Source organism: Polyodon spathula, chromosome 9 (genome assembly GCF_017654505.1).
Source record: "Polyodon spathula isolate WHYD16114869_AA chromosome 9, ASM1765450v1, whole genome shotgun sequence".
Taxonomy (NCBI): Eukaryota; Metazoa; Chordata; class Actinopteri; order Acipenseriformes; family Polyodontidae; genus Polyodon; species Polyodon spathula.
This window is the reverse complement of record NC_054542.1, coordinates 4196661-4218934: the sequence shown is the minus strand read 5'-3', so window position 1 is coordinate 4218934 and position 22274 is coordinate 4196661. Positions and strand designations below refer to the sequence as shown.

General features: G+C 37.0%; 1 protein-coding gene across 1 annotated transcript in view; it reads right to left on the bottom strand.

The window, feature by feature from the left end:
• Window positions 1-22274, bottom strand: part of LOC121321207 (protocadherin Fat 3-like) — a 120589-nt gene that overhangs the window by 30359 nt on the left and 67956 nt on the right. Inside the window, exon 3 of the mRNA XM_041260108.1 lies at window positions 19628-19942. Within this exon, the coding sequence (XP_041116042.1) occupies window positions 19628-19942 (315 nt within the window). The remainder of the gene's footprint in view (window positions 1-19627; window positions 19943-22274) is intronic.

Here is a 22274-nt window from a genome sequence, read left to right as displayed (position 1 = left end):
ATACAATTTTTAATTTTCAAACCTATAATAAAACGACCAAGAAGTTTAGTGTCCTATATATCCTGCTTTTTATACCATATATATATATATATATATATATATATATATATATATATATACATATATATATATATATATATATATATATATATATATATTTCCAGCTAATTCTCCACACAGGAAAATAATTAACAACATAATCAAGCATAATTAATAAGTTGAAGTTCTGATTTTCATACAGATTAAGATTTAAATCATTTACCTGCAAATGATTTAATCCACGTCCAGACACTGCTTTGCAGTCAATGCATCAGAGAAACTGATCTAATTGAACAGAGCAGCGCTAATATGATCCCCAATATCAGCCTTACAAACTTCTTTCAGAAATATGTGTGTTGCTGGAATGGTTAGTAAGCAGGGGAAATGATAATCTAAGTAGAAATGACTCACAGCACACATTCTGTGATATGATATTACACAGGTAAGACATAAAATATTAGGCAGATGTTATAGAGTACCCTTTTAAATGGTGGACTCGTTGATGATAAGGGAGGCAGGCACTGAAGTCAGTTAAGGGTCAGGACATTGATTTTACTATGTGTTTACACTAAACCACATACACAACTATTGTATAAAGATACATTTCTTTGGGCTTTGTACAGAAGACAAACTCATTAACCTACAGTAGTTCTGACAATATTGTAGCTGGTCTCAGTCAAGTGGTTCCCAGCCTTGACTCAATGCATAGAGATGTGAAATCGTGATCAGACAAATCATTGTACTATCACGGGGCTGTGAGATGGGCCCTGTTTACATCATTTACTTCCTAATAAGTACTAAATGTGCTGTACCAGAAAATGTGAACATTAAAAACAATACAGTGTAATAATTAGACTGACATTGGGAACCGCGTAGCCTGATAACTTCCAGATGGTCTGTTGTATCAACAGTTTTCTTTTTTAATACAAATGACTGCAGGCTTTTAAGTGTTTCTTGATTTACAAAAATCTGAAATGTGTGGTTACCAGTCTTAATTTCAAGCACAGGTAGTTACTGTCCATTAATGTTGAGTAAAATATAATGTTTTATTTGGGCACAACAATGTATTTAATACAGTACAGTAGAACTTTGGAGTTACGAACAGCTTGGGAATGGAGGTTATTTGTTGGTCTGAAATGTCTGTAACTCTAGAAATGAGTTTTCAGTGGTTTTAATAATGCAAGGGATACAGCACAGTAATGCAACACTCATACTGTTATGGTTCTGAAGTTTTTAAAACAATGCAATAATCCGTTTCGCCCTGGGTTTAAAAATCTCAACCCTAGTCTCTGGCAGGGGTAAGTTCGCCCCGGGTTGACAGTTTCACCCCGGGTTGAAACTGGCAATGTGAATGCACTTGCCTGTTCACCCCGAGGTCATCCCGTCACGAACAAGCAAGTGTGAAAAGCCCTTTAGATATCAAACCTTCACCAGCCAAAAATGTTGAAAACTGCATATGTACACTACTGCGGTATTTTATGGTTTGTGTTTCTTGTTTATAAAATACAAATGGGCTGCAGGTCCACAAAGTATTATGCTGTTGTTCAAATACTGCTTGAAACTGACTTGAAAAATACTTCAAAATTATACTTGTATGGTGCAAAAAGTTAAGAATATCAATGTACTTTTATTACCAACCTGGGGAACATTGGAAAGGGGAATGTAACTATGGTGAAGCATAATTCTAAGCTGCTTCTGCCTGGTTGCCTGATGTCCCGCTGATTGCCCATGGAAATTATACATCTAATTTGTAATGAAAGATTTGTTCACACTAGAATTTTATACTACAAAACATCATAATCTGTAATTAGTCAATGAATTGGTACAATTACCTAACTCCAGTTGCATCAAAGATGAATTATGATTGGTATATGTTTATGAGATTAGGTACTTTATTTTCACAGAAGCTGGAAAATGTTTTATAATAAAACCAATGCAGACACTGCACTTGTACACGATTATAAACATTACTCACCAGTATACGAAAACTGTGGGTAGTTATGTACTACACATACATACTGTTTATATTCTTAAATTCATGTGTGAATATTTAAATCCTTCTCTGCAGTAACATTACGGCATCTGCGCAAGAGAAACCATGCAGTAGGCGTGTGGGAGGTTATTTACAGAGAAGAGACAATCTTACAGCATGGCTTATTACATATCACACAATACCTCCACTGGGAATCAGTCAGCCCATTACAAGAGTAGGGAGTGATTCACTGGAGTAGAACGGTTTAGTTAAGGTACATTGATGGTCCCAAACCATAGAATGTTATTACAAAAACTCAGAAAAACGCCGGTTTCTACTTTGAAAGAATCTCATTTTTGTAATCTATCTTGCATTTATTCAAGACCAATGACTTAATGACCGGGCAAATCATACTGTTCCAAATTTTCAAACAAGGAGAGTAATACCCTAAATCTACTGTTTAAATGTATTCAGTTGTATGCATTGTACAGTACTTTCTATGTAAACAGAATATTTCAGTCATAGACAGCCCACTGTGCAGGTGTTTGTTCATCATCATTCGTGGAATAACTACAGTACTTCATGAATGTTTACGGAGTAGACGTTATTTCATCATGATTGGACAAGATGTTCTCAAGATCGCATGAAAAAATGTCATTGTAACATTCAGACAGTCGGAAAGGCATATTATTTACCCCCCCCCACACCTCCACACACAGTCATAATTATACCGGTTCCCTCTTTTCATCACCAAGGATATGCATCTCCTGCTGGTGATAATAACCTTCTACTGATTTCACCAAATACTGATGCTGAGACATTATTATACTATACTAAATAATTAAAAGTCTTTAGCAGTTGTTTTTTTTCTGTCTCTGTAAATCATGAACAGGTGGTAACTGTCTCAGAAGTGCATACTTGCACAGCATTGTGCTAGCAGGGGATCTAGTCTACACAGCATGTCCTGTGAAGTTGAAAAGGACTATAGGGATTGTACTTGTCTTTGCATCCTGAACAAAAAATAAATACATTAAAAAAAAAATCTACAAAATCTCCTACAGATAGTTAGTTTAAAGAGCAAATGCAAGGATGATTTATTCAACTCTAGAAGTTTGGAAAAAATAGGTTAGCAGTCAACATGGGATTGCTATTGTTAGCATAGTTTTTTTAATTTGACAAGCGAGTGATTTTAATATTATGTTTATTTTTTTTTCATAACATTTTCTGTGCAATACACAGTATTCTAGTGTTCACTTGGGCATGACAATTTAAAATCTTCATATCCCTTCAGATTTGGAATTCTGTTTATAATAAAAATCTGGGAACTGTTTGATTTGATATAAAAAAAGAGCAAATATGCAGTGACTCTAAAATCTCTAACCTCTACAGGATTCTTCAATACGTAGCTCTTCTCAGATCTGCTTCATCTTTCATGGCTTGGGGTTTAACAGACTTGCTTCCCCAGTCTGTTAAATAATGTGCATGTCTTGTATATTGCTGCTGGATTTAACATGTGTAGGGGTGCTGTGTTAATTTAGTTTGACAGTTAGTTTATTAACGTCAGTTTGTCTGTTACTTTATTATTAAAGTTTATTAACATACACTTGCCTATTGCTTTTCTTTTACTTATGCACGTGCATCATGACAGGTAATACATATTAATTAATTTATTGATTGATTCATATTGTGTCTGGTGTCTTAGAGAACACTTAGGCTATAAGAACACTGTACTTGCTTCCCGAAGGGTGTTCTCTTAGCCGCAGAATACTGCAGAAGTTTAACTGAAAATCGTTTGGAATATACTGCCTCTGCAGTCACTATATAAAGCGTTACCCCCACAGTGAAAGAAAAATAGTAATTGTAAAATATTTACCTTTGGGATTGTGATCAGGGATTTCTACTATAAAACGACCACCTACTGCATGAGCACACCCTGATGTTAAAACATATGCATTCTTTTTACAAGTTCAAGATATTCATACAGAATAATAGAATCATACATCATTTTTAACCTGAATATTTCTCCATGATGGCAACATATATAGATATAATTTATCAGTTGCTCACTGTAGCCAGAGCAGGCTGAAATGGTCAGTCAGGCATTGAGAATCCATTCCACAGTTAAAAGAGCACATTTCAAGAGTAGAAATCAATTGCACTGCTTTGAGAATAAAACAGGCTCTCTTCTATTGAAAGTAGGTACAGCACCTCTCAATGCATCATGTCATTTACCTTTTCCCAATGCAAAAACTACCGCAGCAGTAACACCTGCCACACAGGATGTGCACAGCATCATTTTGATTTGAAATTTCGGCATTCTTTTAATATTTTAGGACAAATGTTTGGACAAACAAAAACAAGTGTGAAAAAAAGTATTTTGTTCTACTACAGTACCATTAACTTTTCTATTCTGTCAAACTCTGCCGATACCGTATTGTGACATTATTTGCTTTGTAAGTTTGTCAATAATCTCAATTAAATTTTTGCTCTCTTTGAGTCAAGAAGAAACACGTTCATAATTTAAAATACAAATCATTGCTTTAACTGCACAGTAAGGAAGAGTTGATAGAGTACTTACTGGCTAAAGAAGGTATAAAGGTCAGTTCAGAGACCAGCAAGTGGTAGAGACCCCAAGCAACACCCGCTCATTGAGTCCTAGTGTACTGCATGTCCAATCTAATTTCAACTCTCCACAACAGAGGAAACGTTTGATACACAGAAGCTACTCAAATAAACTTCACAGTAGACAAACCACAGAGCAAAAACTAAAACTGTAACCAGTGTGCACTTTATATACTTTAAAGTTGTTCTGCCTCTCATGTAATATGGCTCTGACATCACCCCAGGGATGACAGTTAATAGATGGGTATCAACTCTCCTTAAGCTACACATTTTCTTGTGCTGTTTATTAAGCATTTCCTCTCTAGAGTTGTGGCCGGATGCACTTTTAAAGACTTTGAACAACCCCGCGGCTTTTATGTAATGTTTACGTGCGTCTGAGTACCTGATGAAAGCAGCTACAGCTAGTCAACAGCCAAAAATAATTAAGATCCGAGCTCTTTTAATAGCATTCCCAAGGTTAAACACAATACTTGACTGAACAAAACACAAACAACTGCTGTGGGTTAATGAAAATTAACTGTGCGCCTCATACTGGCTACCAAGCAGAAACTAATCACCTCCATATGTTTATTCTGTTTAAAAATAAAAAAAAAAAACTGGCACACAGACAGAAAACAAGTATACGAATGTGAAATTACAGAAAGGGCCTAGCTTATTGTGACAATTCATCTTGGTACAAGTGGTCTTTAATCATGTGTTAATATATATATATATATCATCCAGTACTTTACTGAATTACCCTACAACCTTGCATGGAATACAGTGGCACTTTTATTTTTGTATGTACTGTCTCAGAAGATGTTGAAGCTGACAAGCGTCAAACAAAGTGGTTTAATTTTTTACACGAATAACTTTAGTAACTAGAAGTCGGCCATCTTGGTGAAAGGGCATAGCTGCAAGACTGCTGAAAAACTCCACTGTGATCAGCTGTGGGGCGCATGGCGATTGGATAGAGCGTGGCGCCGTACTGATCACAGGGAGGAGTTTAGCAGTACAAAGGGGATGCAGCTACATGAGAACGGCCCCTTACGTTGACACGCTAGTAGATCGGAGTGCTGTTGTGTTTTGTATTTGGCAGACGAGTACCACAAGAGCTGAAGCTACAGAGCCAGCACTATCACCGCATCACAACCTGTTACACCACCACTGAGCACGGACACTAGCACCCCATCACAACCTGTTACACCACCACTGAGCACGGGCACTACCACCCCATCACAACCTGTTACACCACCACTGAGCACGGGCACTACCACCCCATCACAACCTGTCACACCACCACTGAGCACGGGCACTACCACCCCATCACAACCTGTCACACCACCACTGAGCACGGGCACTACCACCCCATCACAATCTGTTACACCACCACTGAGCACGGGCACTACCACCCCATCACAACCTGTCACACCACCACTGAGCACGGGCACTACCACCCCATCACAACCTGTCACACCACCACTGAGCACGGGCACTACCACCCCATCACAACCTGTCACACCACCACTGAGCACGGGCACTACCACCCCATCACAACCTGTCACACCACCACTGAGCACGGGCACTACCACCCCATCACAACCTGTCACACCACCACGGAGCACGGGCACTACCACCCCATCACAACCTGTCACACCACCACGGAGCACGGGCACTACCACCCCATCACAACCTGTCACACCACCACGGAGCACGGGCACTAGCACTCTGGAACTGATAAAATAACAATCTCAAAAAGTTAGCATGGTAACCCACTTTTCAATATAATATCAAAATACGACATTTCCATGGATATCATAAACTGTTGCAAACCATCTTAAAGTAGTCTGCTGCTTAAGGCTCTACAGTTGGAGTCCCAATATGAACAAAAGCCATCTTTCTAATAGCATGTTTCTTGCCAGCACGCTGCTTGGTGCCTGTCAATCACTGTTAACAAAGCCTAAACACTGACCGGTCTTGGCAGGTGACACATTAAAAGAGATGAAAAGTAAATGAAAAAGATAATTCCAAAGAGTATTCTACATTTTTGAAATAGTCCTTTGATGTTTAAGTCTACAAGATAATAATAAACAACTGCTCATTGTTCAACTCAATGGACTTCTACAGAACTTTTTTGTCAACAGCAGAATATCTTAAAACAATTACTACGCTCTAAAAAAAACTTCCTTCCCTTCCATTACAAAATGCATTAGGGGCATTCTACTTAATTCACTTAGAGCCATTTCACTGGGTGAATTTCATTTTCAAACACTCACTGTACCCCACAAAACCACCATCGGTTGAAGGGCATGCTAGAAGTCAGGAAATAGACTAAAACTAAAGGATATAAACCCTTCTGCCAAGCTGAGTGATTCTAAAGAAGGCTAAATCAGTCTCAGGGAATACTGAAGCTAATGGGGCATGTATGACGATGAGCCAAGTGGATATAAAAGAATGTGCTTATGGATAAGAGCTGCTGCATTTTCAGTGGTGGAAACATTAGATTCTGTGTAGGTTTTGTACAAAACATTAGAAACAATGGCCATGCCACTATCAATATGTTATAGAGAATGAAATTAAAAAAAAGAGGAAATTAGCTTTTCTTTCTTTTTTTTAAAGAAAAATAGACAAATTAGATTTGTCTACAAGGTCATCCATCTGATAAAGCACAGTGTAAACAGACATCAAGCAGTTATGTTTTGCATATTGTTGTGTAGCACTGCAACTTCATAAGTCTACTAGACTACTGTACATGTTATTTACATCAGACCTTTTTCAATGTCCTACTGTAGAAATCACCTTTAAATATATATATATATATATATATATATATATATATATATATATATATATATATATATATATATATATATTTTCAGCGTCTCCTTTTTACTGTATCGGTCTCAGCTCCCTAGACTGTGATTAATGCTAAACTACAGTGCTGAAAAGTGGAGCGAGCAAAGCTTCCTCCCCCAGCCAGTTCTTTCCTGTGTGTGTGTGTGTGTGTGTGTTGTGATCCAGGGAGAGGCATAGAAAATGGGTGCCATAGCAATTGATCTTCCCACCTTCAGCCATGGATGATCAGGCTCTGGAAGCATGCCAGGTTTCTTGAGAGATTTCAACTCACAAACTTGCTGCAGGCAAAGCTAGCCTGTACTGTAGACTCTCAATGTGGCGATACAGACACAACATGCAATGCTGTGCTGTAGCAGTCTGCTCAGCCACTGTGCAATCATAATTAAACGCTGTTCAAAACCACTAATAAGATGCGCACATATAGAACCATTCACAAATCGGCCTGCTTTATTAAGACTTAATTAAAGCGGAAGACTTAAAGGGGAGCACTAAAGAGGAAGCGCCCACTATGGTTTTCTACATTTTTTCACATATTCAGACCCATCAAGATATCAGTGGAAACAGGACAAGCAGGACTCAATAGTGGTGTGTCTATATAGCTTTAAAAAGGCTGGATAGTCAATATGCTCTTCATCCCACTGCACTCAGAAAGCCAAACTATAGAAATAAATAAACACCAAATCAATCAGGTGCGGCATTCTGTTTGCCCAAATGCTTATACCACAAGAGGTGATTTATTAACAAAGAAACGTGTTGGGAGTGCTAGCCACAAGGAAGGTCAGGGAATGGTCATACACATATGAATTCATTATCGATTAAAGGTGGTACAGTAAATTGCAGTCAATGTGTGCCACTGTGGATCTGAACGCTGAAAAATACAAAGCATATGCAGATACATGACATCTGTTTTGACTGCTGTATCAACAGGCAGTGCTTCACACAAAACAGGGAGCTCAATTGAAGGGATAGCCATCCTTTTTGCTCGCACATATTTCTACTTTAGAATGAAACTGAACTTTATTGTGGTAGATTGCAGCTTTATAATCCACGACAGTAGCAAGCAGAACGTGTACTCAGCACTAATATTTGCTGTTCATGCCTAGCCCCTAAGGAACACATTCCACACTCTTGTTAACACCACACCTTAATTAGCTTAAGGAATATGGTTCTGAATGCATTATCCACTGTAACTGGATTCACGAACATTGTGGTGTTAGGGGGAGGGGCTTGGCAAGTTTTCTCGGATACAGAAGGAAAAATAAATATAAACCTTCAATTGAAAGGTAACAGTTTGTTTGCTTTTTTTTTGTTTTTGTTAAACAGTTATGTCCCTGCTCAAATCAGCCAGAATAGAGAGTGATGTCCCACACACTCGCAAAAATATACAATACCTCATCCCCATAAAGCACTCAATCATTTCCTAAAACACCATTTGCTTTTATCTCCAGGCTGCACATAAAAACCTTCTCGATCATGTTTTCTGTTGTATATGTATGTACAGTGGCACAATGTGGTTTCAAATGCAGCACCATCAATTTAAATGGTTTTAGCCTCCTATATACTGTGTATGAGTGGTTACTATTTTCAAAATGCTACAGTGGACCCAGAGTGTTAGCTACCCAGTGTTAAACTACTGTAACAGACTACTGAACTATTTATTCAACGCTTGTAATTATTGTATAGGGTCAAAATGTTATGTACTGTTCAGTGCTAGACAGGAGAAGGCTGTAGCTGCAAAACACCCACATTTACTTTTCTTTGTGTATTATTTTTGTTCATTTCAAAGACAGTATAGTAAATATCAATACATAAAATCAATATATTATATATACATTTATTAAATATTTTGTATATTGTATATTCTAGTGTCCAGGGATTTGCTGTTCAGTCATGGATGTGAGGAATTTAATTAAGCTTGCCAGAGCAGAAGCCAAACAAAATAAAATAAAAACATGGTGTACCATAGAAAATGGACGAGTAAACGTTCATATAACATGCTCCTGAAATATGACAGCTCCAATGAATCGTTCACCCTGTGACATCACTTATTGTTTACCAAGTGATTGGATGTATGGTCTCAGCCAATCAGAGGGCTTAACAGAACATTTTACAATGCACTGGAGGTTAGTAGAGGCTCAAGCAACACAACGAGGTTCGCATGTCTACACAGAGTGTGTGTTTGCATATCTGAGATCTGAAAAGATCTGAAAAAGTCATATAGTCCAAATTTCCAACTGAAGTGTAAAGGATTTAAAACAGAGTGGCAAAATGTAATAAAAATGCCTCCACACAAAACCCAGAAGAATTTTGGGATATCTCGAAAATAACTAAAAAATAAGCATCGAAAAATTAAATTAATAAAAACTGAAAAGCAGAAGCCCTAGTTATAAACAATGAAATATGTTGTCATGGCAAACACTAAATGCTCAAGGTTATTAAAATAATAGCAACACTTTTTAGATAAATTCACTGTACTTTAACAGGGGTGAGCACAAAATTCATATTCAACTTCACTTTTATGGACACACGGATATTTAGTGCCATTGTGTGCTTAAAGTTAAGCTACTTAAATTAAAAAATAAACCGCAGTTACAAACTATACAATATTTTAATTATAAGAATGTACATGCAGTGCCAATTTGTATCGGCCAATAAGTGGCTAGAACCGGTCCTATTAAAAAGTAGCCATACACTAACCACAATAAATAGAGAAGTGGTTCATCTCCTGCAGAGCTCCAACAGTAGGTGCTTCATGTTGTTGCTACAATTACCAAGAGCAAGGACTGAAGCTGGCTCTAAATCCATTATCACAGGCAGACACACGGTGCTTCATCACAAGCTGGGAGATGGCAAACTACTGAGATAAGCTGGAATCAGAGAGACAAATCCCTTTATTATACTTACATTTCAGGAACGTTATATCCTACTCTGACAGTCGGCTTTCGCCACTAGACTGCTGGAGCTGAATCTTAAGAAATGAAATATACGCAACAGATATGCTGTTTAATATGTGCTTTCAGTTTGTTCTTCATGGCTTTTTGCTTATCGTCCCTGTGCAGCAAGTAAAAACATCAGCTCAGCCAATAGGTACTTTTTTTTTTTTTAAAACATTACTTCTTTTAAGCCATTGGACTTATCTGACATGTCTGCATTTTTCAAGTTAAAAAATGTCTAGTTTGTTGGTGGCAGTGCTTGGTTGATAAGCATTAACTGTTCACTCATTACCACTTGCTTGCTACCGTAGACCCGTGTACAAAAAGAAATTTGTTTTCATCAACATTTTCAGTAATTCAAAGACTAAGACCACTCCAACTGTGTGACTAAAGTAGCTGTCCTGAGTGACGTTGATGTTGCAGCTACGGCTTAAAGTGAAACAACAAAGGGAAAAGTGAATTCTTGCTTATTTTTGGCATCGATGCAATAACATCTCAAACCTTCATCAAACTCTTAAAAAAAAAAACGTTGATGAGCAGAGCCAAGTTCAATAACCACCATCATCTCTGCATCCTGCCAGCCTGTTATTTACAAATGTGACGTACTGTACGGATATGATTTGCTAGAGGTAGGAGCACGCGACAGATGCTGTCTAACATATAAATCTGCAGGTTTATAACATGAGTTCATCAAGCCAAACTGCAGCACAGTTCAGAGTATTATAACAACCAACTGTAATGTACTAAACACCATTGTACCACTTTCCTGTGCAACACTACAGACAATATAGTGTTACAATATATAAAATATTAAGATGTATTTCTGGCTTTCCTCAGAACCTTGTAGAAACAAGTACCTATCTATTTGACAGCACCGCGGTCAAGAATGGTTTCTAGAAGCCTTTGTTCAGCCATAACATTTGCGCTTCTGTTTTAATGAACACCTCGTTCATGAAAGACAGGGATGCAGTTGGATGAAGTCTTTGTACCCAGGCACAAAGAATACAATACAACCCTGGCTGTTCAACTTAATTTAAAGAAGGTCAATGAACAGATTTGATTGCTGACAGCTAGCTGCAGGGAGATTTACAGCCTCTATCTTTTCCTGCGTGGCAAGAACCGAAACCAGGACATTTTTAATGGTGTAAATGACTCTGTAAGGTGTCACAATGATCAACCGACAAACGGCCGCATCTCTAACTAAATCTCTTTTCATCCTGTCACTGTATTATAAATCAGGTGGCACTCTCTCCTAAGGACCCTGATAGAGTTTGAGCAATGACAATGGTGTGAAAATAAGAAGTCTGCCCTTTCTATAAACCCAATTGCAGTTGAGAAATCCTCACCAATTACACCCACAGGCAATGCTTTTGGTATTTTCCACCAGAAATTTGCTTTACCTTGAAGATTGCTGATGAGATAATCACAGAGGTCACACTTTCCTACCTTTTGATAATAGCCTCCTTTTATTTATTTCGGTATCTGTTAGCACTTATGTTACTGTCAGACATGCTTAAAATGCATGCTGCTTCAAGCCAAATGTGCATTATTGAATCAATATCAATCTCCTCGATAGGAAGCAGGAAGGAAAAAACAAAACTGTCCATTATCAAGTTTGTTTTAAAAGAACGATCTGCTGAGATTTTATTTATTTATACCTAAAATACACGGGTAATGGCTTAACTAATTCTATTTCTATTTCTGTAAGGAATACCATTGGAACTATAAGGAAGCTTGGTGGTCCAGTGCTTAAAAAAAGGGGCTTGTTACCAGAAGGTTCCAGATTCAAGCCCAGCTCAGCCACTGGCTCACTAAGTGTGACCCTGAGCAAGTCATGTAACCTCCTTGTGCTCTGTCCTTTGGATGAGACGTAAAAGCAAGGTCCTATTCTGCTAAATGACTTAGCAGCAGCTGTGATGGCTGGAAGTCACTTTGGATAAAAGTGTCTGCTAAATAAAACGTTGTATATATATATATATATATATATATATATATATATAATATATAGATATATATATATATATATATATATATATATATATATGCTATATATATATAAGATCTGCAAATTCAATAACTTCACTTTAAAGTACAGTCTTAATTCTACAGGCTGCTTTCACTGCCTAGTCACCATAAAAAAAAATAAAAATTACATAAAAGGCAACTTTGCTTATTGTAGTTTAAATACAAGCAGAGGAGAAGTCACCAGAAAACAAAACCCACTGACATGGAACCAATGCTGCCAGTCGCCGACACCCACCCATTGTACAACCACAAATTACAAGGCGTGCAGACAAGCAGCTGTTGAGAACTACAGAACTGGCAGATGAACTATGAGTTCCAAATGAAACATATGCTAGGTACTTTATTTTTGCAGGAAGTGGGTCTCTGAATGTGAAGGCATCCTCAGACACATGCCTTGTAGGGGACGAGGGGTACATTCTGTATGTGCTAATACGCAGCATAATTCAAAATGAGAGTGGCCTTAGTGCATCCCTGCTTATTAAATACTGTTAACAGATGTTTTAAGAGACATACAACTGTCATTTTGCATTACCTAGCACAGGATGTACTTTAAAGCCAGTAAGGCACGCAAGACACATGGGCTTTGTACATAACCTTTAGTGGAAAAAACATACTACTATCAGCATTCTCATTAATTCATCACCCATCTGCCAAGGTTAAAGGTGTTTAATTGTTCAGCTATGATAATCAGTCTCACAATGGTTTAACTACACACAGCTGCTGCCAATAGCATCATTAGCATTCTGTACATACCGATTTAAAGAAATAAATCCAAACATTAAAAGGAACACAAAAAAGGCAATGCATATTAATTTAAATATAGATGTACACACTGCGCATTTTTTGGTCATGAAAGACCACCTATGGAAGAACAGCAGGGGTCCCTCACTTACTCTTAAAACAATAACTTGATCATTACCTCATATCAACGCTAAAGTATGTCCTCTCTATTGTATCAGTACTGGTGTATTTGAAGTACTGTAGTACTGTCTAGATTGCAATCAGTATCAATATTGGGTGTTCAGAAAATGCAATTTGGGGATTTGAGTATTGGGCACCAGACTGTGCTATGCAGCAACCGTACATGAATACCCTGTTGGTAATTCAAAGCACCTCAAAGGGAATATTCTGTTTGTTGTTGTCCATCTTTAATGCTTGTCCATGGAGTCAGTGCCCTTTAATCTGGCATCTACAGGGGTGCACAATGTCGGTCCTCAACCTCCCTCTAGTCTTAATTAGTTAATGATATCTGCAAGACACGGAGGACTGCAGATCTCAAGGACCGGACTGCCACCCTCTTGATCTACATTACTACCTTTTCTTTTAGAACAGACCAACATTATTAATTGCATGTGAAAGGTGAAAACCATTGCTCCTACTGTTGTGCAGATCCCTACCACTCTATCTGCTGGCGATTCCAAAGCAGGCAGAACCACTGGTAATGAATATAAGGTCAACAGAGGGGAGGAGCATAAATCTCTCCTGCTCTGCCCTTTTAACAGGATGTTTCAATCCTTTTAGCATAGACAGCAGAATCAAAGGTATAGAAAATGAGATTAGTCCTCCTCTGGCACAAAAGCTTGCGGACACTCATTGATTTAACCAGTTCAACAAGAAGCAACAGACAATTGCATGAGTGTTTGTGATCATTTTTGTAAGGTGTTAAAAATTGGGACGGGTTAACTAATTACATGCACAATTACAATTCCATCTGCATATTTTGCAAGGCTGTTTTGTGGTTGAACACCCTTGAGTAATCATTGAAAATTAAATAACACGATTAAGAGTAAAATTAATTTTCTTCTGTGATGATAGTCATACATATTGGGGGAATGGGAAACTGTTTTATCTCTGGAACACAATTATCCAAGAGCTTGCCTACAAGTATTTTAATTTCAAACTTAAAAGTAAATAAAAATAAATAAATGCATAAATAAATAAATAAAAACATAAATCATACAGCTGGAGAGTTTGTTCAGATGCTTAACAGCATGGCTTAAAATACCTACAGTATGCCTAGGCCTATATATAAAACACAATTGATAGCTTTTGTGCAACTGAAGATTTTGATTACTATACAGATATAGCATATAGATTTATATACAGATTTTCAACTTGTCCAAGCCTTCAAATTATAATCATATCTGATCCTATCATACCAGTGCTCAGTAGAACAGGATACATTGCCATTAAAGAGGGAAAACTCACAGAATAAACATTTCAGTAAACGTACTTCAACTGGATCTGAACAGTGTAGATTGCAAGCTGAAACATGAGTTAACATCTTAACATCTTCAAAAACATATATATTTTTTCGAGGCAGGTACATGGTCCATTAAGCAAGCTGGACAGGAGAATTAAAAACAGCTCAAGTGCTGTACTAACTGCAGCCAACTGGGGACTGAGACTTTTAACTTGTGCCTCAAGCCATGCTTGAACTTTACAGGTGAGAGTGATGGTGACAGTGGTGTCACAGGGACCTCTATCAAAACTGTCCTCAAGTGGTATGAAGTGCATGCTTCGTTACTCTTATAATCTTCTCTCTTGAGGTTCACACTACAACAAGGCCTTCACTTGTGGTCAACACAAGTGTGTACTGAAAGTGCAGTCATGTGGCTTTGTTGAAAGCAACAAAGGACGAATGAAGGGTAAGAAAAGGTACTGTGCTAAAATGTAACGCATTTGAAAACTGAAACAGGGATAAACTAAATGCTGTGGACTTCAATATCACAACAGTCAGTCAAAATCATTCCAGTCATTACCACATAGAGCAGAGCCGATAAAAAAGTGTATTGTATTCTGTTACGAGTGTGAAATAATAATGCCCCCAATCAATTTTTTTTATGTGTTTTTGGCTTGCTAGTATCCTTGGTAGATCAAAACCAACCAAAATCCATCTGCAAGGCTTTTGCCAACATATTCAGAACAAGACACTTAAGCATCAAGCATTGTAAAATCACATAGCTGAGTAAGGTATGATTCCATATACAGTATGTCATCACAGCAGGCCTTTTACTCATTCTAATGATCCACAGTTTGTGGATTATAGATGTATTCATTTTCTGTTCACTGCTGTTACCAGAATATCAGAACCCTATGTATTTTTAGTCACATCAGTTCCACAAGCACAACAGTGTTTAGTGTGCCAAATTAAAAGAACCATGATATTAACCCCCAAAATTGTAAGCACCCCCTGATGACGGTATATTTAAAGTATATGCATTGATCCAAAGACAAACATGACAGAGGGTGACACTTCATAAAGTCGAAGAAAACCTGGCGAACAATGTTAAGTTAACATATTGAATTACATACTGCTTTGTAGTTTTTCATAAAAACTGAACATTAAATATTGTACTACTATTACGGTTTCCAGTTTTGCAATATCATTTTAGAGTTTCTTTAATTATATTATGTTAAATAAAAGATCAAAATGATGTTCATATATATATATATATATATATATATATATATATATATATATATATATATATATATGAAGTCAGTAAAAACATTTTTGCATTAATCGCCATACGGGTCTGTGGCAGAGCAAAGCTCTGCTCTTTAGAAATTGGCAGGGATGGGGTTAACTTCCCCTACCTGCCTGGGTTTATTATGTTCAGGTGGCTGGGGTTGATTAGTTGATTAGGTTGATTAACGATCAATCAGCGCCCAGCCACCTGATATAAAAGGAGGCCTCTGCTTCTCATTTGGAGAGAGGGAGCTGAGGAAGCAGGTTGGTTTTTTTTGGGTTGTTTTAGAAAGTTTGAATCCAGTGAAGGCATTGCCCAGCCTGGAAACTGTTATTTTTGTAAGTTTTGCTTTTTATCTTTTTTGTGTTTAAATTGCTTTGTTTTGGCCCTTGTGCCCTTTCATTTTGTGTTTATTTATAATAAAATAGTTATTTTTTTGAACTGCAGTCTGTCTCTGGGCCTCTATCCACTCGCCAGCCTGCCACAGGGTCATACAGTGTACACGTTAACGTACAACATTTTCTTCAATGGCTATGCAGTGTCACAACAATGACTTTTTGCACAAAGAGGGGATATGGTTGCACAATGACACTACAAGCAACGGAATGAGATGAGTCATTGGTAGAAAGGCACAAGAGTGGTACTTTCATCTTCTGACCTACAAGTATTGTAACAATGGTATTTTAAGAACAAATACACATTGAGGTTAGCCTTCAGCAAAACTCTGGGGTCTGCTATTGGTTCTGGTAAGTGTTTTTTATTTAAAAATTCAGGGTGATATGTTGATGTTTCAACCCTAAAGGAATTTCTATATCAGGGCAAACAGCAGCCTGTGAACAAATATGAGTGACCCACAGAATTCTTTGTTTTACAGCATCATTTATTTTTTGGGGGATATAATTAGATTTTAATGATGCTGTGGTGCTATATATATATATATATATATATATATATATATATATATATATATATATATCTATGCGCACACACACAAAGAAAATGACTGACAAACATGTTTCCCTTGATCTGGTAGCTTACAATAATAATTCATGTTGTATTTCAAAAGCCAATCACAGTAGTAAAGACAAAAAAAATTAATAAATAAATACATAAATAAATATTAAAACCACCAACATATTAATAACAACTACAACCATTTGCTAAATTTATAATAATAAAATAATAAAAAAAAAAAAAACATCAGTGCATCTTTGGAAGATAAAGAGGAGATCTAAACAATACTTGACACGCATAGCCTTTATTTAGGTCTTAGTTTGCAACACCCCACGTAGGTTTACAAATATAGGCTGATTACTGTGCTTGCTGATCATATGACAATGATGTCATGAGACTAGCGTTCTCCCGGCTCTATCTATGTTTCCTAATAATTAATTTGATGAAGTCAATGGGTTGCACCCAAGCTGACCTAAATTGTTAAGGATATAACTGTCAAGAACGTACTGTATATACCCTGTTGAAATCCAATCTTACCTAAAGGGTTTGATTGCTGTAGGCAGATCCCGCAAATGCAGAAACAGTGTTATTAACACAATATTTATAAGGCAGTGATGGTGCAAGGGGAACTGTAATGGCAGAGTAGCTGTCTGGCCAAACTTCCATGACCCAAACAAATGTATATCAAGCAAAATGTCTATAAATAAACAACACATTTATAAAAAGGTAATACTACAATATTTCCCTAAATTCACATTAACCTAAACATATTCACACATATATGCTTTAGATATCTTCATTATGATATACCCTTTACATTGCAGAAGTTGAAGCAAACGTAGCCAGGCAGGGAGAATGTTTTATTAGTCCTGGGATTTGTCCAGAACACAAGATTAACTTTCCTATTCTTCCTCAATATAAAGAACAATCTGTATTACCTATCATTTAGACAGGACCACAGTTTAAATATGATGTACAACAGCACATTACCCTTAAAGACCATGCTGGGAAAAACCAACTGAGCAGCGAAAACAGGCCATTCCAGCACCTGGTGTTCTTTGAGGACTTCTATCCAAGGATGAGCACAGCCTTTCTTAGCTTCTGAAATGTGACACGATCAGAATCAAAGCTGGCATCGCCGTAGGCCCTCCAGTGTAGTGCAGCTTTGACTCGCCACATAAAAAAAAAACAACTCATAATGCCTTTTATTTCAAACAATCCGAGTGTTTTTGTAACTGCACAGGTCTTTTAGAACATTGCTACACAAAATAGTTCTACTGCACTTTTATAGCTCCAAGCTGTCTCTGTATAATTGCGAGAAAGTGTGCACAACTCTTAAATAAACAAGCATCTGTCTAACCCAAAGAGAAGTAATCATCCAACAACGAACACATTTAACCTTGTTACTGTCAATTTATGAGAATGCTACTGCCAAGTAATTATTTATCCTTAATTACAGCACTTAAAGCTTTGTGATACATCCATTAAATATCAGACTGCTAACTGGCTTCAGAGACTATCTGCAACAGTTTAATTTGTTATGGTTTGGGTGATGGGTGGGGTGTTCTAAATACACAACTGTTCATACAGGATGGTATCCGAATTCTGTAAGATTTGCCTCATTATTGTGAGAACCTGGCTAGATAACTGGCCCACTAAATCACAGAATGCATTATTTTAAAAAATACAGCAAGAGGATCAAAATCAGACAGAGAAGGCAAACTAAAGGCAGACCACCATATTATGCAATGCAAATAACTGCATATGCAAATAAATAAATCATGCATACTGTATATCCTTTCTTTCATGCAATAATAAAAAGCTTGTTAAATGGGAGGTGTGCTCTCTGTCTCTCTCTCTCTCTCTCTCATCATCATCATCATCATCATCTTCAGCCTTTTTCAATCCACTGCTGGACAAGCACTGAGATCTATCCAGAAATGCTGCCCTTTCATCTATTTACAGGGCAGTACATTATGTTGAACTTTACATTTGACTCTTGCAAATTAAAATAATGAAATAAAATCAATATTCAAATACTTTGATAAATATTAATTACTGGAAAAAATATCTCAACAACTGTTGTATTCTTTCAAATTTAAGATGCACTTTCAATACGAATTTGTCTTCTTAAAAAATGGTCTCCATCTTAGATTTGACTATAGTGATGCGTGTATTAGAATCGCCAACAAAAGACATAACTGCCTGAGTACACAAACAGGAACACGATTCCCTGCCAGAGAAAAGACGAACAAAAACATCACTGCGCGATCTCGAATCATCCATGACACTCAGGCAGCCACTTTCAAAGAAGCGTTATTACCTTCCTGAGGAATTCGAAGAGGAGCTTTTACAATTTCAGCATTTCATTATTGGGCTCTGTTCTAACAAACAGTACCAGCTTGGACAGATTGGAAATGCTGATCAGACTTCCGTATTTTTCTACTTGCCAAGCAATACCACAGTTCACAAAAAGGGAGAAAACAGGTGTGAGTAATCACAACTGGAAATGAGAAGCAGCGCATAACTGTAATACTCTGTGTGAGAGCAGACGACTGCAAACTGCATCTCATCTTCTTATATGCATAAACTGAGGGTGGGAAATTTGGGCTGCGTCTTAAATCCGAAGCAATACAGTAATGCAATTTAATTTGTACAGAAATTGGCAGAATATGCTGGTTACCACCACGAAATACTTTAGGAGCAGTTATCAGTTATGTTTCCTTCAGCCTAGGAATAACATCAGTAATGTGTATATTGGGGTTTCTGCATACCTGTCTTTGAGTTGATAACAAAGAAGTTCTGAGGGTTTCCACTTGAGATTCTGTAAGTGAGCTTATCATGGGGGCTGGAGTCTGGGTCCTGGGCCTGGATCTGGATTACAGACACGTCTTTTGGAGAGTTCTCCAGAACCGAGGGATAGTAAACGGGTTCAGAAGTTAGCGGAGCGTTGTCATTCACATCCTCCACCTCAATGTATACTTCAATGGTGGTGTATAATGGCACAACACCGTGGTCGGTGGCGTAGATAGTGAGCCAGTAAGAATCCTTTGTCTCTCGGTCGAGTATGTCTGCAGTATAGATTACTCCTATAAGAAGAAAGAAAAAACAATTAAGCATACAGGGCTGTCTGTAGACATAGGGATGGTAGCATTATGAAGCTGTTAAATCCATATGACTACAACACAATCAAGCTTCCTATCTACAATGTGGTATTTCACAGCTTATTCAATATTCTCATACCACGCCACATAAGCATTAAATAAGCATCAGATGCTCTTAGATAATAATTTCTGCCAAAATACATAGTGTCGACATTTAATAAGCAAAGCAGTTAATGTCCAAAATAAACATGGTGACATTTTACTTTTGACACTAACCATTAAATCTCAAGAGTTACCTAGTGCTTTTACAAATAAAGCTTTCGGTAAATGTCTAAAAAGCAAAATATTTCTTCATAATTCCAGACATTTCTCAATAAGCTTCGGTAAATCACAAGATTAACCGGTAAATAGTTGAAAAGCTATATATTTCTTCATAATTCCAGACATTTACCACCTTTCTTGTTAAATGTTGACAGTTATCGGTAAAATGTAAGATTTACCAGATTCAGACTTACGATAACATATATATTAAATCTAATTTTTGCCAATCATTACAGAATGTGAAAAAATATTTGTTCCTGGTTTACAGTGGCCATCAAGCTGACTGTCTGTATAACTTGTAAATGATTAATAATGTTTTTTGTAGAAGGCTTATCTCTAAAATGTACCAACATTTTTGATGGTCAGGGTCATGTGTTTTGCATATTCTGCAAGCATATCAGTAAAGATTTCAACATCTAAAGAGATTTATTTATAACACTGCTGCTGTTGTAAAAAACACCTGCCTTCCTTATCTTTCCTCCAGGTATACAATTGATGTTGGCGGAAGCTACAGGGAAATCAATACTGATAATAGAAATTTTATGATTGACTCAAGTCTGCATTTTATCCCCTGCAGCAAGAAAAATCTCCCCACAGAAATCTAAAGGTATTAATTTGACTGGTTTTAAACCATTTACATTTACATAAAATGAGGTCAAACTTAACATATTTGCTCCAAAACCAGGCCCTGCGAGTACAAAACGTGACTTAAAACTAATATTTTTTATTGCTTTTTATTCCTTAGAAGCCATAAATGATGGATATGGAGTGATTTCAGCTGTTGAATTGCAAGCTTGAATAAAAGCAATAAAGAAAATCAGAGAAAAAAAAAAAACAATATGCCACGTCTGTCAGAGAGCAGCACCTTTGTGTAATCGGCATGTTGGAGGCTGGACTAGAGCAGCATACTGTGGCTTGCCGTCTTGGGCGCTCACAGCCAGCAATTTCAAACCTGGCGAGACGGTACAACCAGACACACTCTGTCAATGACAGGCCACTGGGAGACCAAGAGTCACAACACCTGCCCAAGGTCGACAGATCATTTTGCAGCATCTTCATGATGTCAATTGTTAATCAGCACAATAAAAAGTCACTGCAACAGTCACAAAAGTCACTAAAACAGAGTGTCATTTTTCGATCACATCTAGTGAATTTTACCCAAATATAAGTGATGCGTTTCTTTTGATGCCAAATATAAGTGATGGGTTTCTTTTGATGCTCAGTATATATACCAACTTTAAGATACAGTTTAAGATACAGTTGCTACTTCTAATCATCACCACACAGACATAGAGAATATTATATTATATTTTTCAATATTCATATTCAATTGAGATTAAAATAAATTATTACTAGTACTCCAAGCAAGTAAGAGAACCAACGTTACTTCAGATCTCTAATATGACACCTTTGATTTAGAAATTGAGCATCCCATCTGAGGCTTATCCAAGGGCAATCGGTAGTCTTCGGCAAAAACAAGTACAGTAAATGCGACAAAAAACAATTAAAAAAAAAGTGTTTAAACATGACACATTCTTGTTAGCTCTCTCTTTTAAATGTATTTCCTACTGTTAGTTTACGTTGTATAACTAAGTATTCCCTGGTCATTGGTATGTCTCTGTTAACTAAAAAGGTTGGACGTCTCAGCATTACTTCATTTATAAGTTACTCAGCAAAGCTCTTTCACACAGATCCTTAGGCATCGTGAAGTGGTTTCACGCATTCACTCAAAAAAAATAAAAAATAGCTGTTGCTTTTAATGCATTGAATTGCAAAATGTAAAGTGTTAAAATGGCCCATATATATATATATATATATATATATATATATATATATATATATATATATTATATCTATATATCTACAGTACCACATTGACAAGAAAAGCACAGAAAGCACTTAATATTTTACACTGAAATGGTCCGATAATGCACTGTAGATCATCTCAGTGAAATACTGGATGCTTTCTAGGAGACTATTAAATGCAAAGAAATCA